The sequence below is a fragment of the Sceloporus occidentalis genome, unplaced genomic scaffold (assembly GCF_023333645.1).
Source record: "Sceloporus occidentalis isolate IW3139 unplaced genomic scaffold, rSceOcc1.0.p SCAF_18, whole genome shotgun sequence".
NCBI lineage: Eukaryota > Metazoa > Chordata > Lepidosauria > Squamata > Phrynosomatidae > Sceloporus > Sceloporus occidentalis.
In genome coordinates, this window is record NW_028316998.1 from 9,911,642 (window position 1) to 9,937,295 (window position 25,654).

The window sequence follows — 25,654 nt, forward strand, 5'->3', positions numbered from 1 at the left end:
CCACATCCCCTGCACCCAAAGTGATAAACATGAGGGGCACTTAGAGATATGATATTTATTGGCTGCGAGGTCATTATGGCTTGGGTTGTGTTTAGCAGCTGGCAGGGCTCAAAGCCCATGTCTTTTATGAGTCTGGTAATGCTTATTAACTGTAACAAGGATGGATAAAATGAGAGAGAAATAAAACCAATGCTAAAAAACAGAGAAAATAGTTCTGATGCTTCTAGTGATTGAAATTTAGGGTATATGGCATATAATATTATGTTAGAAACATGCATTGTATAAACGTAAATACCTGCCTTCCGATCAGTTAAGTAAGTTATTGAAATAACCATATTTTATGCCTTTTCTTTCCAATCATATAAAGCTTTTTTCAACATATTAGCTTTATATCTAAGAATTTTTTATTCCTCAGTGATGCTGAGTTCAAAGATAAATGTTATCAAAACCTACATATTTAAATAAATCCCTGATCGTTATTATACAAATGTTAATCCAGCATTGTTTCCAGTAGTCAGTATCTACGTGAGGTTATGCCCATGAACATAATCTCTGTGAAACATTTCCGCAAATTTAACATTTTTTGCCATAATTTTGGCAAATTCAAAATTCTGAAATCTTATCATACAGCAACTTTGGCTATATTTATGTAGGTAAAAAACTACTCCATGATAATAAAAAGTGTTTTGGTATTACCATATTTGCTTGATTATAAAATGACCCTGAATATAAGATGACCCCCTCAAAATTTGAATAATAATTTAGGAAAAAAAGAAAAAGCCAGAAAATAAGACTACCCTATAGGAAAAGTTTTACTAGTAAATATTATTTCACATGTAAACTATTTTTTCATATTGAATGAAAACTATGAATGAGAAAAATGCACATCTGCCCCCTATATGCCACTCTGCCCTCCTGATATGCCTTTTACCTGCTATATGCCACTCTGCCCCCCCAGGCTTAACAATGCATCCCCAGACTTGTCCTCCATACTCCAGATTCTCTGGTGTCTGGTGGGGGGCAGCCCGTGGACATCTGAGCGATACACGCAGACAACCTCTGCTGCTGCCGGCACTTCTATAATGGAGCACCAGAAGGTCATGTCACACTGGGCCACACCTTAAATAATCTAAAATTTACACTGCTGTGGCAGAATATGTTGAAATATGAAACTGATTGTCATCAGGTGAGATAAAATTTGGGAGGAGGTTAGGTTTCCATACTTTTTTATGTTGCGTCACTAAGTAATTAGCAGTTACCCTTCAAGATCCTTCTCTTCCTCAATATGTATTTACATTTGCCAATAAAGACAGGATGGAAACCTATGGCAGAGCTCAACTAGTCTGCCCGTTTTTCCTGTAGAGACTCAGACTTTAATCGGTCTTTAGTCACGTCTTAGATTCAGGATAGCTTCATGCCTTTCCCATGCATGTTTAAATACTCTCACTGTGTTAGCCTCTACTGCTTCTGCTGGGAAGATGTTCCACTTATCTACCACCCACTGAGTAAAGTGAAAATTCCTTACATCACATCTTAGCTTCTGACCCTCTAGTTTTGGATTAGGAAAGACTTCTTTCCTGTGCTTTGTTAATTCCCATTTAGGTAGTTAAATGTTTCCACTGCATCTCCTCTCCCTTCTCTCCACCAAGCTATCCATGGTACAATAGTCAACAGTATTGCTGGCATTTTCTCATTATTCTCAACGCTTAATGAAATAAAATGTGGTTTAATTAGAGATCTGTGAACAGACAAGCACTGGCATGGGTAGATGAGTTAAGGGAAGTCAATCAGAGCAAATGAAATTCTTCAGCAAGGTTATTTTGTGGTCATCCTTGTGAGATGACACCTTTGCTGCACAGGAGGGGGGAGCCGATGGGGTTAAAACACCTGCTGCTGTTGCCTTGTCGATAGAGTAGCTGGGAAAGCAGCCAAAACTACTTTGGGAGGAGGAGACACGGCAGAGAAAACGACACACACGAGAAAGGGGGGGAGGAGGAGGAGGGAAGGAGGGGGACTAAACAAACCCACGTCTGTATCATTCCAGTTAGCAAGAAGAGGAGGAAGAGACCGCATCCAACAAGTGCGCGGCAACCAAAGAGGGGGGCAGATCGGAGATCGCGGGGGGCTTTTGTGGCTTTCGGCACCTGAGGGGCACAAGTCAAAGTTTTCTGAGGAATACTCAATACAGAAAAGTCTTGTAACATTCCTTCCTGTTGCGTTACCAGCTGATCCGTGCAGGATGATCCCGCAGCCTATCCGCCTCTAAGGACTGTTCGCAATAAACAGTAATTATAATCATCATCATCATCAGGATGGTTGCCCCAGCCGGGCGGGGTGACAGTGTAGGTATTCCTGTCGTTCCCCAGCCCAGTTCTGGACAATAAGAAAGGGGCTGCCGTCTGGCCGCTGAATTGTATGAACTGGGAGCCAAGACGTGGATCTCCTCATCTTGCTAAAACTTTTTCTTATTTTTTATTATTTATTACAGTTGGGCTTTAAAGACAACACAGATCCCCTTTTTTATTGGACTGGATTACAATCGCTCACTTCCTGCACATCGATCTGCTGCTCATTGATCTTTTCCCTATTACCGCTTGATTTGTGTGAGCTGGTGTCAGTTCTATTGGCTACATCAGTGTAACTTATAGAGACATCGCAGCCCCCCTCCCCGTTTGTTGTAAAGGGCTGTGTGAAGAGGTTGCGGGGCTCCGGGTTGGTTGTAAAGGTGTGATCGGAGCCCCTGATCGCTTCACTCACATTGCACTCCGCTTTATTATCCAGGAAGAGGAGGAGAGGGGTAAAGAGGGAGGAGGGAAGCCAAGCCAGGAGGAGGTGAAGGATGATGCTGCGGTTCCTGCGGAGGACCTTTGGCCGGCGGTCGATGCAACGGCACGGAGGGAGAGCTGCGGCTGCGGGTCGTGGCCCCGGATTCCGGGGTAGAGATGAAAGAGATGGTGGAGCTGGGGGGATGAGGGCTTTGGGGGCTGCTGCCTCTCCCGGTGGGGCGCTCTATCCGCACCCGACCTTGCTGCCTCCCCCAGTGGTCAGTGGAGGAGCCGCAGTGCACATACCGGCAGCGGGGGACAGCAAGTCGGTGCTGACCTGCCGGGTGCTTCTCCTGGACGGGACAGATGTCTCTGTGGACCTCCCGGTAAGTGCACTTCAGAACCCGCCTATAGCGAATGAATGTGCTGCCGGGCGGGGTGTCCCCGCACTCTCACCCGCGCAGGTGTGTGGAGCTTGCCGGGCAACTTCACCTGCTTTCCTGCATGCAAAGCCTTAAGGGCTGCGGTCATAAAAGTGAAAGTTTGGGGCAAACATGTATTCCATACATTGCAACACGTGAAACAAACTGCTGCATACGGCTCTGCTGTCACTTATGGACTTACAACGAGAATACATAGCTCTGATATATAATATAATGATAATAATAATAATATAGTGTGTGTGTATATGTATATATGTGTATGTATTATAACACACAATTTCACAGTTCATCCCTCTTAGTATATAAAGAAATAAAGCCCTGCCTGGCTTTTTATCATTGCAGAAGGACCTTGTCCAGATGTCACAGTAGTTAGACCAATTTATAACTAAGATTTACAATACACTTTATTGATATAAAAGAAGCTTAGGTTCAATCATTTTATTTTTTTAACTATAATTTTAATTTGTGACATATCCCTATACAATAAAATTCTCTAACATGATCACCTTGCTTATAGATAATTTATCTCAAAACTCTATACTATGTACATTTTTTTACATGGATCAGATTCTGTACAGTTCACTATATATATATATATATATATATATATATATATATATATATATATATATTCCGCTGCAGGAGATGCATAATGCAGAGCAATTGTAGTCATTGTGACCTTGTGACGAGTATACCACTGCGCATGATTTATTATTTAATTCCTTGTTTAGATTGCCAATCAGATTTTTTTTTTAATTAATTTGTTTATATAAAACATGGTACCCTAATCTCTAATTTGGAGAACAGTTTGCAGTGATTAACCCCTGAAGCAATTTCACTGGATGGTTAGAAACCGAAAAACATCTTCAAGAACAAATTTTATAATTTAAATGAATGAAATATACTTGCAGCATTTCAGATCTGTGCAAGGCTCAGCCTTGAACGAAGAGTTTATTAAAAATATAGTTTTGTTGAAGGTGGATGATGTTTTATGGTACACAATAGATCGGGGGTAAAACGGGGTATGTGTCCAGAAATGAAACTAAAATACATAACATTAAACAGTCAAGAATATATTGCGGTAGGTTTTGTTGTTTCATAGCAAAGCCTAAACACTAACGCTGGTTTTGACATTGCAAAAATGGAAAGTGTCTTGTGTACCTTGGCAACCGTTAAATAAGTAGGATATTGGACAAACATGAAACCTGTATCTAGAGCTCCATTATGCTATTGTACAGCATTTCATATCCAGACTCATAGGCTCTTTACCATTATCATAAGAGAAGCCAAAGTCTTTGCTTAGTTTTATGTACTTTGAGATGTATATAAAGGGATTCCTTTTTGGTATATCTTGGTCTTGTCCAATTAACAGGATTGTTTCACTTTTCCCCCTATGGATTAGTTACCTGAGGATAAACACACCCGCACGTGTCTGGCACATTTGTTGTTGGATGGCATACATATGGACATGCGTCACCATCAGTGTTTATCTTCCAAACTCGTCTTGGACCAGAATGGTGGAGAGCGTTGATCTTGAGTGAAGTTTTGTAGATGTTCTGTGATTTCCTACCTGTGTTGTCTAAAATATGATACAATTGTATAAACGAACAAATATTCTAATCTTATTATGTTACTGAGTTTGTTTAGTATACATATTTAATATATATTTTAAAAGCTATAACTCTGTGATCATGAAGCATAAGGAACTTTGTATATGTTCATCTGTTCTTGGCCAACTACTGACCGTTTTCTTGTGAATTCAACATATAGGGTATAGAAAATAGTGCTTTACAACAGGCAGATTTCCTAATCGTTTTAATGATTACTACTTTTTTAGGAGCTATTTATCAAGAACGACATGAAATCACACTAAGGACAGCCCCGCTGAAATTTTAGCCAGTCTACCTGGCTGGGTTTTTTTCCTTTTGACCAGAGAAGATAATGGTAGTACATATCCAGAAAAATGGGAACATATTTCATTCATTCTTCTGTATGCACATTATTCTAGTTAGTCAACTTCTCTTCCTGATATTAAACATAAAATCCTTCTTTTTTTTTTTTTTTTTTTTTTTTTACTCTTTTCATTTTTGCTAAAATCTAGAAAATGCAGTGTATAAGTGTGTTAGAAAACACATTGATCAAAATATTTAGGTATGAAATTTCTAGTTTAAATCTATCTGATTTGCTAGGATATGTAAACTGCCACAGTCCGTCTCGGTAGGATCATCATCGAAAGTTCATATAAAAACCTCAAGATCTTTTTTCCCCCCCTATAAAACCAGACCCATCTCCTCTGTATAATTAGTCCACTTTAAATGCTAAATTACTCCGGAAAGCCTTTTTTTTTATTTTAACTTTTACCGCATTTGCCCGTAGGCCTTTGGTGTAGAGTAGTAGTTTCTGTTTTAACAGAATATTTCATTCAAACAGTACCTAAGTAAACACGTTTTGCATGTAAATCATGGACGTTTCAGATTAAGTAACTCTCAGTGGTTTAGGGTTGGTTTATGGCTGCCTTTTGTTGCAAGGTTGAAGCTAATATCGTATGTATATCTGTGTGTTGTTAGCACTGTTGCTAGTGCTTTATATGATTTGCGTTATGGGAGTGGAGCTGGACTTTGGTCGGTGTCAGCCACCTGTAGTACATAGTCTTCTCTTTCAAATGCATTTGATTTTGTTCCCATGATCGTTGTAATGACATGAGGCTTGTTTGGATCCTTGCAAAGCAGGGACACAGAAAAGTCATTTTGGACCAATCTGAGACATGGGTTTCCTGTTGAGCAGACCAACCGGCCCTCATCCACTGTATATGGTCAGATATGTCTGTATTAAGCATCAGGATAGTGTCCTATGATTCTAATACAACAAACACTTTATACCCATACCTTGGCCAGACATCATATGGGTCATGGGAGTGAGCACCAGACTGGAAGGAGCCTGATGTAATACAGCCCATATTTATAGTCTTTAAAGACCTCTATAAAGTCATGTGGTCTCCCTAATTCAGTTATACATTGAGAGGTTCCTGAAATTGTCTTTTGTAAGTGAAGAATTAGTTTCTATAAGTTGGTGTAGGCCTCCTCATTCTTCAGCACGACCCAGACATGTAGGTCATTTTTTTTTCACACTGCAGCTTGGAGCGTTGTTGATGAACTGTTAGCGAAGTAATTTGTATCGGCTGGACACGTTGCTGGACAGGTTATGCCAGGAATGCACTTATGTCCTTTCCATGGCGTTTCTTTTTAACGGGTAATTAACCGTACATTTGTTTGTGGTTGTTAAGCTCACGTTGTGGTCATTTTCCAGCCTGGGTGGCTTTACAAGGCTGTGCAAATTTTCTGCTGACCAAATTAAGAGCTTAAAATTGGTGGGATAATTTGATATCTGTATAGTTCTTTCTCAGAATTATTGAACTTGTTTCACCCAACCAGGTGAGGTGATGAGCCAAGTTTCTTATGGAAGCCACCAGTGACCCAAAATATGTTAAATTGCTTAGTGAATTCACGAGCCGCTTTTACAGTTGTTGGAACTGTAACGTTGTTGGAACAGAATTTTCAGTTGGAGCATGTAATTTCAGGCCGGATCCACCCATGTTGTTAAGTACACAGAGATTTTGAAGCTATCAAGGTCAGCAATAGTCATCCAGAATGTTAACACCTGTAGGTGGATCCTATTTTGGGATGCCCAAAATATGCTTTCCACCTGGTTGTTAAAACAAAGGAAATTTTATATGCAAATACTCTATGTACCGTGACTAATATGTGACAAGATATGAAACTTTGTCCTGTAGGTCAGTCATAAATGCTAATTAGACTATTCATATAGTATGGCAGGAAAAACTATGTACCGGTAATAGAATGAGAATGTGTGCAATGCTTCTATAATTTGGTTATATTGTTGATGTAGAGATAAGTGCATTACAATCGGACATCCTGTTTAATAAATATCATAAGCTCTATTCATCTGTGTTTATGTAGATGTTAAATATTATTGTTTCATATAGCGCCATCATATTCCACAGCGCTGTACAGTGAGTAAGCGGGACGTAACAAGTAGTGCATAACATAACAATTTGACTTACAGAAACAAGAGGTATGGAGGACCCTGCTTTAACGAGATTACAATTTATAGGTAGTTAGGGGAGTATTATAGAAGAGGGAAAAGTACCGCTGTTAGGGAAGGAACAGCCATACTAGTATAAGTATTTTCCGAGAGTAGGAGAAGAAAGGTGAGCTAGGGGAAGGGAGGAGATCATCGAATAAACAGAGAGAAAGTAGGAGATGCGAGTAGGGGAACCGCTATGAAGGGCTTTGAAATGTAAGAGTCGGGTTTTTGAAATCCATCCTGAAGCACACAGGCAGCCAGTGAAGAGACTGACGGAGGGGAGACAAGTCTGGCGAACGCATTCATGATCGAAGTAGAGTCGCGAGACAGGTATGAGGCAGAAGGAACACCAGCGGAGAGGAAGAGCAGAGCCAGAGGGACAGTATACAACAACAATGCCTACAAAAAAAATTAAATAAATAAATTAAATAGATATAACCGATCCATGGAGTTTTACTAATGCTAACATGCTAATTAATGGTATTTTGCTTTTGACGTGCCATATTTATAGAAAACACAATGTCTTAATGCAAAGGCAGCAAAACGCCATATGTATGCATATAGCAAACACATATTACTTACTAAAGTGGCTAGGTTATACAAAGGTTTATTAGTATTGCCATAAAGAATCGGCTCAATGTGGGTTTTTCATTGATGGTAGCCAGCAGTGGAGTATTTTTTTATAGATAACTGTAGGTCATCTGTTTAAAAAAAAAATAAATACCACAGGTATGAAATGAATGTATTGCATGAACCACCAGGACTAACCTGCAGAGACCTTCAAAGGCTTCCTTGTTAATCGTACTCTATTGTTGATATTGGGAGAATCTTCTCCATCCCATCATGCAACCATTTCTGGTGTTCAGGTAATGAACGGTTCAGTGTACCCTAGTGTTTCCATCTGGTGGCAAAAAAGCTTTAGCAAGTTAACTCAGTAACTAGGAAGTAGTATGGCTAACAAGACATTTTTTTTTTTTAAAGCAGCTTGTCGACAAACCGTATGGATTATAGAAAATAAACTGACTTGAATTGTCCTCTTAACTTTGGAAAGATGATAGTAGTAGTTTAATTATAAATGTAATAGTAAGAAGAGTTGGAGTATCAATTGTGTTTGCTGTGTGTATACGTTGGCCTGACCTTAATATAAATTCTTTATGTCCGTAAAACTGGAAGACTAGATGAGCTGAATGCTAATTATCTTCCATCAAATTCTGTTTCTACGGGGTTACTTTTTATTTCAGAATATTTGGCACATCTGAGCTTTATTCACTAAAGTGGAAGTTGGCGGGGAGAGTATGCAGGAGTATTATGGTTTCAACTCGCAGATATAACGATACATTATTAAAGCCCAATCCCAGTGAGCCTCTGCTGAAAGAATAGAGTTTGATGGCTTTGTGTGATTTCTTGAAAATCACCTTACTGAGTGAACTATGCATTACGCAGAGCCACCTCAACCCTCATGTATAATAGGTGAGTTGAAGCCAAAACCCTTCTCTGTACTCGCCTGCTTTAGTTAATAAACTCTTTAAGGCTAGGTTTCCACTTTTTTTGCTAAAAACGCCCATAACGCCAATTCAGCCACACGGCGGTTTTTTTGTGAAAAAACACTGCGGCCAGATGTTAGCTGTTCTTCAATAGGAAATCGCACAATGCCATATCCACTTGGCGTTTTTCTGTTTGGCGTTTTTTTTCAGTCCTCTTTGGCGTTTTTCTGCTTTTTTGGGCTCTGGCAGTTTTTCAAAATCGCAGCATGTTGACACGTTTTTTGCAAGGAAATCTTGGCGTTTTTCTCCAATAGAAGTCTATGGGAGAGCAAAAACGCCATGAAAAAGCCATGTGGGTTTTTTGCCTTGGCGTTTTTTTCCACAGTTACAATGCAGAGGATGGACCCAGTATCTGTGTGTCCTACAAACAGTTTCACACAAAACAAAGTTCATATTGAATTTTACACCATTTGGAACAAACATGCCATTACACACAAACATACGCGACGCATCAACTGGATCCTGCGTGCCAAAAGCAACAGCAAACAATTTGCACCATCATTTGGGGCCAATCTTCCTAGAGGAGCAGACATTCGGAATAAAGCATGCCTTACAAACCACAGAAAAGTGACAAAAGGGTCCGCCGGGGCGTTTAAGTAGAACTCTATCAAGGAAATGACATCAGGAGGGGCAGATACTTGCCATTTATCCGAATCCCTTTTAGCTGGGTGACAATTCTAACGTGTAAAGGCTGGCAAAACTGCCTAAGGTCAAAAAAGCAATTTCCACAGAAAGGCAAAAACGCCAGAAAAAAATAACGCAGGACAAAAACCCAAGTGGAAACCTAGCCTAACGCCAGCGGCTGATAAATGATGTAATGCCTGGGGCTGCTGGCCCAGATGGCCAGTTTGGCCCTGGCTGTGACGCAGCTCTGGCACGTCACGACATCATTTATTTGTACTGTTATACAGTAGCACCTATGCAGAAAAACATCAATGATAACAGAAGTAGGCACACAAATGGGTTTGTTACAACAAATGAAACATTGGAATATATATTATTTATTTTATGATTTATTACCCTATAGCATCAATTAGCAGCTTCATTTCACACGCAAAAGTAACTAGAATAATCCCTTCAAATACTTAAAAATCTGAATTTGTTGTTGTAGATACGCCAGTTGGAAGGAGAGTGTAAAGTTTTCATCTCGCTGATTTCACTTCACGATAACGTACGAGCTTCCGTTCCAAGAATAGCTATGCATTATGCAGGGCCAGCTAAGTTATTCACTATACTGCATAGTGAATTCAAAGAGTTGAAACCAACCTACGGTATATATTACATATATTAGTCATTCCCTTTAGTGTAGTGGCCAAAGAAAAGAGTACACCGTGAAATCATGGCGATGTTGTATCTGGATCCTGTGTGACGTTCCCGCGGTATATGAACATCCGGCAGGCAGCATTACAATTAGGATGCATGTGATCACTGCAGTCAGCTACTAGCTTCTTTGTTTAATGTAAAATAAAATCAATGGCAAATGTTCTTTACCAAGAGTTATAAAAAAAAATATTGGGCCTTTCCATGTGCTGTCCTCACATCTATCACAGAACAAAGGAGTATTGTTTGATTTCTTTTTATTGGTAGGGCTGTAAAGTACATATACTAAGCATGATAAGTAGCTATCTGGCATTCGCTACAGTGCCTATAAAAGAATCGGTGACTAAAAACTGAATTTTTGCTAGGTTTGTTGTCCCTCTTGATTCGGTCGTATTTGATCTACATTGAGTCTATCGACTTTACTTACATTTTCTGTTGTATCTATGTGTTTTTGTGATTTACTAACCTGAAAGAAAAATAACTTTTAATTGTAAACACATTTTTTTCTCTTTGGAAAACAACAAGATTAAAACATAAAAAAAACAACCAAAATAAACACATTACATGTCGGGAAGGGAGTTTTCTGGGAGATAACATGGGAGATGGTCTGCTTTTCAACAAATGTAGATGTGTTTTCAGTGGCCCTGTTTATCACATTGAAGGTGCTATGTGATGGACTGTACTGCTTAATTTGTTTGTCATATTCTAAAAATGTTTAAAAAAACCCCCTACAACATAACAATTTTACAGGATTCTGTAAATTCTCTAATATAACCCTTTATTACTTTGTGATCCTAGTGGCTATACGTGGAATTGCAGGTTAAACAATAATGCTGGAGCCATTGCCCTCCCCTCTACTACACAAGGTATGAACCATGTAGTCTTTATATTTGTTAGGGAATAGAACTATTTGCCAAAGTTCTGTTCTACCTAGACCTCCTCCCACCCGAAGTGTTTTCCAAAATACTTAAATGTTGTATGTGTGTTCAATAAACATATTCCTGTTTTTAAAATAGTGCACCTTTTTTGTTTTAAACCTTTCACCTGGACATCTTAATTTGTTCCCTCTCCACGGCTCTTCCTGCCAATTTTTAACATCACAAAGGGTGTGTTGGCTTGAAGGTCTTCTAGTTTGAAGAGGAATGTGAGCTGTTACAGCTCAGTCTGCTGTGATGTTATACATAGAGGAGGAACGACAGGATTCCACTCAATAAACCCTCTAATGCAACTTTAAATTGGCAGGGAGCATTTAGGAGAAAAATACAAGGTCAGCTAGGTTTGTGATTCTGTTAGGGCACACTTTCCTTGGTATTAACACCTTAATTCAATGACATGCCGTCCACCACAATAATTTGAATAAAATCAACAATAAATGTCTAATAGGCAGAAATTGTCTATTACAAACATAAAAACCTAGGATATTAACATTTGGCATTCCCATATGGACCACCATTAGAGTGGCTATACCTCATTTTGTGCAGAAGTTCAGCTAGAAGCTAATACCATTATTGTTTCTGTGAAATCACATGACTATTTGCATTTTACAATTTTGTGCAACTTCTTGATATGTTATCAAATGGTTTTGTGAAAGGAGAATTGTAATCGGCTAACGGACTTTTGTAACTACAATTTTCCTGTTTTGAGAATACCAGAATTTTTAGTTTCTTCTCAAATGACATTATTTAGAGAATTTATTTATGTATTTATTTTAAGAAATACCAAAAGCATGTTATATGTTTTAATATAATTTACTGATTTTTTTTGGGGGGGGTGGATTATAATTTTGTATGGATTTAAGAGAGTAATTCCATATTATATAAAATTGGATGATGAGAAAAATTCAGGTATTTATGTAAAAGGCTTCATGGTTTCCAAAAAGAAAAAAGCTTCAATGTTTTGATGGCAAATACAGTGAGGGTATCAAAGGATCACAGCCAGTGCAAGTGCTGTTACAGGGAATGCAGGAAGTTTAGGCAGTGGCCAAGACTGAATGCCTCCAAGACATATGTGTGGTAGTAGGACTGACCAATTTGGAACAGTAATTTGGATGACCGTGAGTTTGATAACTGGAGGAAGCATGATTTTCGGATGTAGCAGATCACCAGCAAGCTTTTTCATGAACTTGTGTGTTACTTTTTTTTTAGTGTTAAAGGACCATAGAGATGGATGAGCACAAGTAAGATAATAGTGATCTACGCATTAACCAGAAGGTCACTTTGCTTTGTCTTGGTTGTGAGTTCCTGCCTAGAGCAGCTCAGCCAGTTTTTGCTGTACTACTTCCCCATTCTTTTTCAAATTTCTCCAAATTATTATTATTATTTATTTATTTTTAAAGAAAGACAATGTTTAAGGTCCATGATGGGTTACCAGAGTAAAAATTATGAACAGTGGCCAATTTTGACTTTATTAAGAATCCCACCATGAATGGATCCCAGCAATTCACAATTATTGAAATTGTTAGTGGTTGCTTTGCCAAAGGTTTCTAATGATGGTCTAGGTACCGTATTTGCTCGATTATAAGACGAGGTTTTTTTCAGAGCAAATGCTCTGAAAAATACCCCTCGTCTTCTAATCGGGGTCGTCTTCTAATCAGACCTCAAATAGAGGTCTGATTAGGAGACTAAGATCCAGATCCCCCGCACCGCTGCAGGGGACCTGGATCCTCCTGTCTCCCCCCCCCACACACACACACACTTACCGGTGCTTCCTGCTGTATTGCCGGGGCAGCGGGTTGACGTCTACGCGATCCGCGTAGACAACGTCCGCTGCAGCCGGAAGGAGGTGTGGCTAGCAGCGGGGGTTGTCTGCGTCCGTCGCGTAGACCTTCCCCGACTGTCAGAGATCAGTGCCACACCGGTGCAGGGAACTCTGATCTCTGACAGCCGGGGAAGGTATCCGCGACGGACGCAGAAAAACCCCCGCTGCCAACTCCACCTCCTTCCGGCTGCAGCGGAAGGCGACGTCAACCCGCTGACCCGGCTGGAAGCACCGGTAAGAGAGGGCTGAGGGGAGAGAGGGGGGAGAGAGTGTGTGTGTGTGTGTGTTAGTTAAATGGGGGTATAGGGTGTGTGTGTGTGTTAAATGGGGGCATAGGGCATTTCTGGAGTGGCGTTAAGGGGGCATTTAATAGAGCACTCTGCCTCCTGAAATGCCTTATACCTCCCTATATGCCACTCTGCCCCATAATATGCCTTTTAACCCCCTAAATGCCAGAGTGGCATATAGGGGTATAAGGCATTTCTGGAGGCAGAGTGCTCTATACAATGCCTTTTAACTCCCTTAATGCCATTCTGCCTCCTGAAATGCCTTATACCTCCCTATATGCCACTCTGCCCCATAATATGCATTTTAACCCCCTAAATGCCAGAATGGGATATAGGGGTATAAGGCATTTCTGGAGGCAGAGTGGCACATAGGGGGTCAAAAGGCATACCATGGGGCACAGTGGCATATAGAGGGTTAAAAGGCATATCATGGGCCACAGTGCCATATTGGTGTGGCAAGCCTGGGGGCAGATGTGCGTAACTGGGGGACAGGTTGGAAAATACAAGAAATAAAAACAAAAAAAATATTTTTCTCAATCATAGCTTTTATTAAAAAAAATAGTTTACATGAATTAACATTTACTGGTAAAACTTTTTTCCTTTGGGGTCGTCTTATATTCAGGCTTTTTCTTTTTTTCCTACGTTAATATTCAGATTTTGGGGGGTCGTCTTATAATCAGGGTCGTCTTATAATCGAGCAAATACGGTATTTATTCCTAACTTTTATCAGGTAACAAAGAGCCCATTTTCAAAGGCACTTTTTTGAGTAAAATGACTTATCTTTTCATGTTTTTTGTGGTCCTCCTGTATCTCTAAGTGGGTAGTTAAGAAAAACTAGAAGTAGCAAGTTCAAAAGAATTTCTGTTGAGTTGGATGGAAGTTTTTAGACCAAATGACTTTGGTGCATACAGACTTACCTAGTATAGGAACAAGGGTTTGGTGAGCCTGTAAGAAGTCTGCTGCTGAGAATACGAAGATAAAACCATTGAGATGGAAACAGCCATCCTTTTGTTTCACACTTTAGTGAACGTTAAAGCAATATAACAAAAACAAACAAGAAGCCTCTCCTTGTTTAATACATTAACCAAGGCTGTTGCAGAATTTTATTGTAATAGGAGCCATGTTCAAAAGTCGGCCGATTAACATGCTGATAGCTTTGTGGCCGAAGAGCAAACGCAATAAAATGTGTGCGTAAAAAGTGTTTTAAACAGGGAACTCGGAAAACATTCAAAGAACTCCCTTCTGTATGGCATAGTATATTGTTTATAATGATTTTACAAATGAACATATACTCTTACATACAAATTCCATTGTAATTTATTCATTTGGTTGGTGCATCCTACGGTGTCAGGATATAAGTTTTTCAACATCTACAAATAATCTACTGAACATTTAAAATTCCTGTTGACATTAAGCATTTCTCATTAATGCTATTAGGGAACTAACAGGGTGGTGAGTTAATGAAACCAATCCCACCCAATGTTTGAAATAGGAACTTTTCAAAATGTATGTGAATGACCTGGTGGTTTCAAGTAACTTATGTGTTATTGCCACCCGCCGATTTTGCTAACACATAGAAAGACTAAATCCTTGGAAGTATGACCTTCCAGTATACGTACTGGAGGTACATACCAAAACGAAATGTCAAACGGCCAAAGAGGGACACCTCGGTGACTCCTCTCGTGAAATTAGATACCCATCCAATATTTAGAAAAAGGACATTAGGGACCAGATTTGGGACCCAGAGATGGACTGACCCTCCTAAAGTAGAACACTTGTTAGATTTTTACTTGATTTACTTGATTTTTACTTAGCTTTGTTAATGAATGCATATTTCACATATTCGAGTGTCAGCTTGTCATAGAAAATGCTATGAGTTGAGTTGAAGCAAGTTGGAATGTAAGCTGGTGCTGGTCTATTCCTTTTTGGCATCTTTTTAAGAATTGCTGATTCTGTAATAATAATAATAATATTGCTGACTAAAACATCAGTAAAAGGTTTGCAATGAAGTCAATGTGTAATAGCAGCAGAACTGGTTAAATGGACAGTCTAGTATCCAATACACCCCTAATCAGAGAAGATACCTGCTTTGTAAGTATCCCTCACTCCAACTTTCTTGCCAACCCAAGTAAGTGCCCCCATCAAAGCACCCATTTTCTGTGCACTCTTACAGATCCATTAAAACTCTTCTGTAAGCCGAGAGTACGTGTATAATTTTTTTTTTTTTTCAAGATTAGATTTAGTCTTTAGTTATTGTTTGCCATGCTGCTTGGTTTTGTCTGAAAACACATTTTTAGCTAACCTTTTTATTTATTTTAAGTTTCACGGTTTGATCCCTTTAAATATTATGCCTTTTTTTTTATTTTTTTTAAACAAATTAATTATTTGAAATGTTCTGACAATTTAATATCGATGAGTAACGAAGAACAAAAATCCCTCAAAGCCAAAGAAGTCAATTTAAATACATTAAACCCTGTTTTAATTTAATTTTGAATTCCATTACTATGAAGGTTCTCTTGCAAGTTTTATGGTTATGTTGAACAGCGATGCATAATGAGTTCTTAACAACCTGAGTACTTTTTACACAAATTATACACGTTTGAAATAAGTCATCAAATGCCTTAATTTCTCCCTTTGTGCCTTAGAATCTCTCGCAAGCCTAAAGTGTATTTCCTATTCATTTACAAAAAACACATGTATTATTGATGTGAAACATATTTATTTTATAGACCTGGTTTTGGGCAGTTTTCAAATGAAAAGTATCAAAATGATACCTCGCTGTAGACTTTACAATGCATGGCTTTATTCAATAACATTTCTGCGGAGAGATTGTATCCTGAGCCAGCCTACGGACTATTTCATGAAAAAGAAATGCCACGAAATGCCTACAAGCTCTTGGAATGCAATAGCTGCTAGAGTTTTATTCTTTGTTACTGATGAAGTTGGACTGTGTCGGTGACACTTCCCATAGTAGTCTGTGCTAATCCTTCATCGCAGTAATTTTTTTTTTTTTTTTTAGGAAAGCCAGTTTGGTGTGGGATTTGGTGTTTTTGCGGCAGTTAGCAAGAAACGTCAATCATAAACCTTATTATTTGTCCGTGTCTGCGACTGTTTTCATGCTTTCGTTCCTGACTGTGATCAATGGGGAAAAAAGTGCCTTCACGCTGGGTGGTTGAACAGGGTCTATGAGGTTTTCCTGTTTTTTTTTTTTTTGTTTTTTTTTTGTTTTTTTTTTTTGAAAAAACACACTAAAAGAACAACTCATACAGGAGAAACCGGAGTCCACCTATTTTTCTGCTTATTCTTCAACCGTTCTCACCTTGAGCGTCCCAAGGTTACTTAATTTAAGTTACAGACTTTATTGAATATCAAGGGGGCTCTGGAAGAAGTGTGTGAGGCTTTATTGAGCATTTTCAGCAGGATCTAATAGTTACTTGGGATGTACGTGGATTTTATTGATGTACCGTGAACTAGAAACAGTTGGCCCAAGTGGCTTTTGCTGCTAAAAACCTTAATAAAAATTTTTTTTGTTATATTTTGCACAATGGCCAGGCGTATAGGGCACTGACACCCTCAAAAAAGGGTGTTCATATGTAAGCTAAACATATCGCGTGAAGTGTAATGCTGTAGGGAAGTTCTTATTATTCCAGACCTCTGTGACCTCCATAGAATTACACTTACTGCTGGTGTCCACGTTCTTTAAATCACAGCATCCCAGGAGAGGGGGTTGCTATTTTCTGATTGTTCCCGGCGGACACTTGTTTTGTATACAGAGGATCGAATAAATGCTAAAGGTCTTCTCTTAATTGACAGAATCAAATGGCAGCAATATTGCCACCTAGAAGAGAAAAGAATCGGAGATTTGTTCCTCTTGACAACACTGAGACTAAGGCTATATATCCTTATCCACTTTCTGGCTTGATTGATGCTGCTGTCAGAGGGACTGGAAGAACGTGTGGCCAACCATAAAGTAATACTAACCTGCTGCTTTAAATACAACCAGGGACAAGGGGGGGGGAGCACTGGGCTTTAATTGCTAAATGGTGAGTTTGGATATTTTATCATGCCATGTTAAGGGCTTTTCAAGTTTAAAGAAGTCTGTCTGTGCTTTATGCTCAACCCCTCTTACAGACTGAATGAAACATTTCCCCCCAACTCACCCGTAATCTCTTGGTTTACCTAATAAACCTCTGTATGCCGTAGAAGCATTTCTTTAAACCGTAAAAAAAACAAACGGTCCAAACAGCTTTACACACACTTTCATATCAAGACATTTCTTGCAGATTAACCCAGTGCAATCAAAACTGATCCACACCCAAAACTGTAGAATGATTTGTGTGCGTACAAACTGTATTGCATTAACTGTGGTTGCTTTTCCTCACTCGTACCTCTTCATTCTTGTCCAGGAAACACTAGATATTTCTGGATCTAAATAGTTAACTTCCCCAAATTTTACTAGTGGTGGAAGCTACTAAACTCTTATGTCCTTCCTGACATCTGACACTTTTGTTTTTTATTTTTAACGTATAAATAGATTTTTCAAAGAATACATAATCTGAAAATATAGAATGTTCTGCCCCTGCCTAGAAACAATTGTGATCTGATCAGCTGTGAGAATAAGGTAGCAGCTGTAATAAGTCGTTGTTTAAATACTTGTTCCTGATTTAAAAGATATTCTGAAGTTTGGGCAGGTTAGCCTGTTTACTTCTACATTATCCGGTAATGGTCAGAGATATCCTAGGTCTCTTTAGTGTTCCAGATACAAACCTCCTAAACGTGAAAAGCAGGTTTTAGACTCCCAGTACAGGTTCTGCTTGCCAAATCCCTGGGAACTTGAAGTTAAATGATTTGTGCTCAAAAGATTTTTTTTTAAATGAGATTTTTTTTTTCCTCTTTTTTTTATTTTTTTTTTATTATTTTTTTTCTTTTTCCAAAGGATACATTTTTTTATTTTTTTTTAATGTGTCACCATTGGCAGGGTCGGTGTAAGTCTTCTTCCCGACATTGAAATTTTACCTTGGATTTGGTGAATAGAAAACTGAATCTTACAAACAGTAACTCAAAAACAATCACTGGCCCAGGCGGGAATATGTTTGACAAAAGTCTAACACTTAAAGGGAAGGTCACTTTAATGGATTTACTCTCATTTCTGTCTACTGCTTGTGTTTTTGGATTGATTGGTTTTTGGAAGCATTGGAGATAGTCTTCAAATATTTGTGTATAGTTTGCAGAAGAGGAGAACATAGATGTGATAAAGCTGCAAATACATACAAAGGAATACTTAAATACATAAGTTAATTTAAAAAGGAGACATTTTAGAACAAAAAGCTTTACTTTTGCTAAGTGGGAGATGGAAAAGTGAAATGAAACCAAGGTTGAAATAATTAAAGCAGGAAAAATGGGTAGACTAGGTAGGCCAAATGCTACTTATTTGCTGCAAAATTCTGTGGGGTTTTTTTTTTCTTCCTAAGACTATTTTACCTGTTATAATAATAATTATCTTTATTTATATTGCGCCAACAATTCATGCAGCGCATCTTACAATGCATATATTCAATGGGGTATGACAAGACGACATTTGACAGACTAAGACAAACCGATACATTCGGTGGAGAGAGCCCTGCTCGCAAGCTTACAATCTTGACGTAATGGGGTGACAAACATAAGGAACAGAGAAAGGTGAGAGGTAGTGTGGGGGTTGTATCAGTGACAGGGAAGTTCTAGCAACTAAGGTGGTATACGTCTCTGAAGAAGTGGGTTTTGAGATTTGGGTTAGAAGCCAAGATCCATGACGAAATGAGTCAAAACTAGACCAAAAATGATTTGAACAAATTTGTTTCATTTTTGGTCCATTCGTTTTCGGACAACAAACTGCCCTTTCGTTTCCGTTCTCTTGTCTTCTTTCTTCGTCTGTTTCTCTGTGAGCCCAGTGTCCCAGAGCATTTCCACAAAAGGGCAGCGCCTCCAGACACATGCTTTCCCCTTATTGGAAAACAAGGGAGAGGCTGTCCACAATTTTGCAGAATTACGCTGAGAGGCCAGAATAATGAAGATCGATTTGCAGAGAAAGAGAAGCGTTTCTGCACATTCTCCTCTCCTCCAATAGGGGGAGAGGGTGCACCCAGAGCCTCCACTATTTTGCAGAAGTGTTGTGGGAGACCTGGTTCCTGAGAAGTGGAAGAAGAAAGAAGACACAAGGAGAAGCGGATGAAAAAAGAAGAGAGGGACAAGAAGAGGCAAGAGAAGAAGCAGAGGAGCTGTGGAATAGGACACAGGGACATCGGCATAGAAGGTAGGAAGACATTGAGTGAAAGTCTGTGGGTGCCTGAGTAAGTGCGAGTTGTCAGATATTTGTACAAATAAACGGAATTGACAAATTTTGCGTATTAGTGTCTATGTAAGCAAATATTATATAATAATTTTTATTATGTTTCTATTTAAGCATCATTGCATAGGTTAATTTGTTATATCAAACTGTAAAATGTAAGATTTGCTAAAAGAGACAGAGCCGCTTTAAAGAGTACGTCTTTTTGTAAATCCTAAGTAATATTGGGATTTACAATGCCGGAATGTTAAGCAATAACGCATGAAAGGATTACTGGTAAAAAGTGCTGAGTTAACTTATTTATGAGGCATGCATAAACTTCATCTATCCTGTTTAGTTAGTACCAGTAGAGAAATGTATGGAAAAAAAATAATAATAAAAAAAATATACAATATATATATACCGGTATGTACGTGTGTTTTAATATAGTAGATAGGGGAGTTTATAAAATAATTCACAACATGAATCCCACTTTTCTTACAATGCTAGTCGCAATATTTTATTTGCACAAGGTTATTGGTTTTAGAGTCTATTATTCCTCGACTTCATCCTTTAGCCTAAGCATGCAATATTATTTGCATTTGAATATAGTGAGGCCCTAGCGTGTTTCTAGTTCTAGTGCACACGTATGAAATGCCACGCTGAAATCGAGAAAAAGAACATGGAAAATTATAAAGCATCATTTTCCATTGTAGGCCAATTAGTCACTATGTACTATAATTATTGTTTTAATCAAGTATATTCCCAGTTTAGACTCCCGATTTCTGGTCATTCTCCATAATGCTAGGCATCTGTGCATATTAGCTCTGCGTAGTGAATATATACCTATGGTTATAGTTCTAGTGGTGACCCGCTATCTGACTCCCTGCTAACCACAGATGGTTCATTTGCTCCCAGGAAGTATGTTCTACAGACGATCGAGAGAAATGAGCCAGCAATAAAATTGCTTGCTGTTTTCCACCAAATTTTGTTTTATATAAATTCAAAGGACTTTCTACATTAAATTGCACACTCACTTGAAAAATACAAGGTTGTTATGCTTTTTGAATGTCTGCGCGTGGATCATGATTTATATGCCCTGATCTTGTTATGAGCAGGAGAATATTTTCTTCTTCGGTGTCTTGATGGCTTCTTTTCATGCTGGTTTATGTGCTAAAGACAAAAGAAAAAAACCTGTGTTGTACCTTTTCAGTTAAGAAACAATGCTGTTAATGATATTTATAGAGGTGTTAACACTAGGGAGCTGTTTTGGTGTAAGAGCAGGTAACAGGATACATTTGCAGAAGCTCTTGATGCCATTTCTTAGTCATCTAGTGTGAAGGACAAGATGACTTTACGCCATTAATGGAACTTCTTAACTTTCTCTGAATTTTCTTAAGTTGTTCTTTCTCTTGTATAGTGTGAATGGGCTGGTTGGGAAGATACAAGGTCTTTCTTGTAACTGGTCCATCGCGCAGTGGCGCACTGGGGAGCCCGATTGCAAAATAGGGTTGTAGTCCCACCAAACTATCCTAGGGGAGTAAGCCCCTTAGGCCTAGCCAGCCTGGGCCAGAATATGCCTCTGCCTTGGGATCTTTAAGTAACGTGAACAACCCACATATTGGTTATTGAATAAACTTTCAGAAAGCATCAACATATTCAGCAGGCCATTCATAGAGACCTAGAATAAGGACTCCTAAGCCAACATTATATGTGCTAGAGCCCTAGGCAGTGAGACAAATTCTTACTGGCTTTTTTTTTCTCTGACCTTTACAGAAACCTAGAATTTGATGACAGATAAGAACCATTTCCATACAGTCTTTCCATTTTTCCTGACATAGAGATTCGGAGCTTACTCCGTCCTTGTCTCGGATTAAGAATAGCTTTTTGACTATCCACACGTTGAAATTCTTTACTTTATTAGTCTCTACCACTTCTGATGGGAGCTTGTTCCTCTCTCCGCAAAGTAGAACTTCCTTATTACATTTAAACCTCTGACCATCCAGTTTTAGACTATGGCCTCTTGTTTTCAATTTCTTTCCTTCTTTGAAATAACCCCCCCCCGTACTCCGTTACATCCCTATGCATTTAAATGTATCTGTCACATCTCCCCTTTCTCGATACATGTTAAGGTTCCTCCGCTGAACTTTGAATATGTCTGGGGTCACCAGAACTGTACACAATTCTCCCCTGCTTTTTGTATTGTCTCTAGAGCCTTTCTTGGGGGGCTGTTCGGGCGAACCCGGATATCCAGGAGGTGGTGAGTGGTGATGTACATCATGAAACCGTAGCCTTCGCGGACGACATGCTTTTTGCCCTCACAGGCCCTAGGGTTTCCCTGCCGGTTCTTCTTCAGGAGTTCCGGGTGTATGGTCGCCTTTCGAATCTGAAGATTAATTTTGGAAAATCTGAGATTTTGAATATCACTCTCCCCCGTGCTGAGGCTGAATCGCTGGCCTCCCTGTTTCCTTTTAAGTGGTGTTCGCAAAAGTTGAAACGTTTAGGTATTTGGCTTGCGGTCGACGTGGGGCTTCTGTATCGTTTCAACCCCCCCCCTCTGGCTGCGCTTCACAAGGATTTTAGGGCTTGGGGTTCTCTTTTTGTCTCCTGGATCGGTAGGGTTCATACCCTTAAGATGAACGTGCTTCCCAGGGTTTTATACTTGCTCCAGGCTTTACCTATATCCATACCACGCTCTTTCTTTTCGTCGCTGCGATCGATGTTTATTGCATTTATTTGGGCTCGGAGGCCCCCACGGTTGGCTTTGGCTATGTTACAGAGGCCCAAGGATGCGGGAGGCCTGGGGGTCCCCTGCCTGAGTTCCTATTATTTGACCTGCCACCTTCTGAGGACGTTGGAGTGGAGTTATGGCCCATCCCATAAGCTTTGGGTGAACTTGGAGGCAGCTGCCTCCCCTGTGCCTCTGCGAGCTCTTATATGGTTAGACCCGTGTGTTGCTAGGAGGAACGCGGGGGGTAATCCTTTTGTTTTGGCTACCCTTCGGGCCTTACACAATGCTCACCGTACCTTTCGCCTCACAACGTATCCCTCGCCGCAGACTCCCCTTCGTCATAATCCTGACTTTCCCCCTGGTATGTCTGGAGGTGGTTTCTTGTTGGCGACTTCTGCTGATTCCCCAACGATTGGGTCCTATATGGGTGGCTCTGAGCTCCTCCCTATGTCTGCTCTTTTTGGTGCTGCCTCTCCGTCGCCGCTTCAGACCCTTCAGTATCTGCAGTTGCGGGGCTTCATTCGATCCATCCCACAGCGACATAATCTGGTCCGGGGGCCCACCTCTTTTGAATCGTTGCATCTGCGAGATGTCCTCCCGTCCCATGGTGTTTCTGTGTTGTATCAGGTCCTTGTCCATCACACGGATGATCCCTTGCCCCCCTGTGTGGGTAAGTGGGAACGGGCATTGAATGTGTCATTGTCTAGGGCTGAATGGGAGAAGATCTTTGTGCTGACGCATGGGTGTTCTATTAGCACTAAAACCCAGGAGATGTCATACAAGCTTCTCTCATTGTGGTATCGCACGCCTTCGCGTCTGCACGCTATATTTCCTGACTGCCCCGATGTCTGTTGGAGGTGTGGGTCGCAGGGTGGGTCCGTCCTCCATATTTGGTGGGACTGTCCCCTTATTGTCCCATTTTGGAAAGCCGTACATGACACTTTATACCATTTCACTGATTTTCCTCCTCCTTTTCATCCTGTTAATTGTTTGCTGCATCACACTTCTCTGTCAATATCGGCTTATAAGAAATCGGTGGTTTGGCATTTGTTAAATGAGGCCAAAGCTTTAATTCCTCTGCACTGGGGTTCACCGACTCCGCCATCGCTGCAAGAATGGGTCGGGAGAGAGGAAAATGTACGCCATCTAGAGGATTTGGTGGCCAGGTCTACTAACCGGGTTAATAAGCATGAGCGTCTCTGGTTCTACTGGTCACGCTTCTTAACTGACCCTGCGACACAGGCCCTAAGGTGTTAGGATGTGTGGGAGATTTGTGTTCCTACTGACGATATTTTCTGTGCCTTACTTTACCCTGCTGCGACAGGTGTTTACTGTTCACTGTATGTTTTCTGTGTACCCCCCCCCCTCCCATCCTTATGTCCCCCCCCCCTTTTTTTTTTTTTCATTTTTCTTTGTTCACCTTCCCTTATCTTGTGTGTACTTCTATCTTATGAAACAATAAACATTTTGATTTATAAAAAAAAAGAACTATACACAATTAGGGCTGCAACTAACGATTATTTTAATAATCGATTAGTTGGCCGATTATTTTTTCGATTAATCGGATAAAAAAAAACAATATGCAAATTTTTTGTTTATTTAAAATAATTTAATGAACTGGATGTTAAAAAACAACTTAAAATTTACATTAACATTTTTATTTTGTTATGATGTAATAAAAAAACAATATTTTCAAAGTACAAAAACCCAAACACAATATTTATGAAACAAAAGAACCCCAAACATTCTGAAAAGAGGTGGACTATTACTGTTCAAGAAACTTTGCCCCAGCCCTGGCACTTTGCACCCAGCACTTTGCACCCAGCACTTTGCACCCAGCACTCAGCACTTTGCACCCAGCACTTTGCACCCAGCACTTTGCCCCACCCCTGGCACTTTGCACCCAGCACTTTGCACCCGGCACTTTGCACCCAGCACTCGGCACTTTGCCCCAGCCCTGGCACTTTGCACCCAGCACTTTGCACCCAGCACTTTGCACCCAGCCCTGGCACTTTGCACCCAGAACTTTGCACCCAGCCCTGGCACTTTGCACCCAGCACTTTGCACCCAGCCCTGGCACTTTGCACCCAGCCCTGGCACTTTGCACCCAGCCCTGGCACTTTGCACCCAGCACTTTGCACTGTGCCCCTGCACCCAGTCTCCAACTCTGCCCTGCACCCAGCCCTGCCCCCACACTCACACCCTGCACCCACTCTGCCCTGCACCCACACTCACACCCTGCCCTGCATCCACACCCCCACTCTGCCCTGCACCCAGTCTCCCACTCTGCCCTGCACCCCCACCCCCACTCTGCCCTGCACCCAGTCTCCTGCCCTGCCCCCACACTCACACCCTGCCCTGCATCCCCACCCCCACTCTGCCCTGCACTCGGTCTCCTACCCTGGCCTGCCCCCCCACCCCCACTCTGCCCTGCATCCCCTGAAACCCCACCCCCGCGAATCGCTCTGTGTGAACGGAGCCACTCGCACAGAGCGATTCGCACAGACATGAAGAATACTTACCTCCGGAACGCGTCACATCCGTCACGCAACTAAAAGAAGGCGGAGAGTGCAGAGCGTGTAGCGGAAGCAGGGAACGCTCGCGGAGGTAAGTAAAAGGAGCCAACAACGAATCGATCACTCGATTAATCTATTTTATCGATTCGTTGTTTCAGCCCTATACACAATACTCAAGGTGAGGTCTGACCGGAGATCTGCTCAGTGGCTGAACCAACTCCCTCTCTTTGTGCTACTGATGCCCCTGGCTATACAGCCCAGCACCCTGCTTGCTTTTTCCAACGCTTTATAACCAGTATACTTACGCTGCACTTGTTTTGTTCGTTCATAGTTGTTGTGGCTTTAATTTTAGTGTGGCAATTAGGACAGTCCAACATACAAGAAATAAAGACATTTATTTATTTAAGGCACTTTATGTAGGACCCTGCTTATAAATAAGAACAAGCTTCTTTACTGTTAACATCTATACCAAATAAATCTTTATAACCGAACACAAGAAAATAATTATAACCCAATAGTCCATGTGCCATATTGGGGGCGCTCCTTTATTTATGTACTTGCAGCACAGCAGACATCCTAAATTGGCAGGTAACTTGTAGTAATTGGCACTCCATTTGTATTGTGTCTTTGTTCTACTCATTTTGTTTTTCCACTGGATTTTTTATACACAAAGCCTCCAAATCTACAGGATGTTCCAGCTTGCTCCTTAGAATTAGGTAAAACAAAAATGCATATATTTGGTTTTCTGGATAAAAGTGTAAAATCATGTCTTTCCCTGTTTTATATACACATAGACATAAATGTAATTACACTATATTTATCATATCCTAGTAGATAATTAGATTAAGCTACTGGTATTAAAAAAAAAAAAAAAAAATGTCGA

The 25,654-nt window shown here is 40.3% G+C and overlaps 1 protein-coding gene across 1 annotated transcript in view; it reads left to right on the plus strand.

Moving 5' to 3' along the window:
* The first annotated feature begins 2,842 nt into the window (after positions 1–2,842).
* The window catches only part of LOC149302590 (band 4.1-like protein 4B), a 58,240-nt gene continuing 35,428 nt past the window's right edge, over positions 2,843–25,654 (plus strand). The window contains exon 1 of the mRNA XM_089482252.1: positions 2,843–3,151. Within this exon, the coding sequence (XP_089338378.1) occupies positions 2,843–3,151 (309 nt within the window). The remainder of the gene's footprint in view (positions 3,152–25,654) is intronic.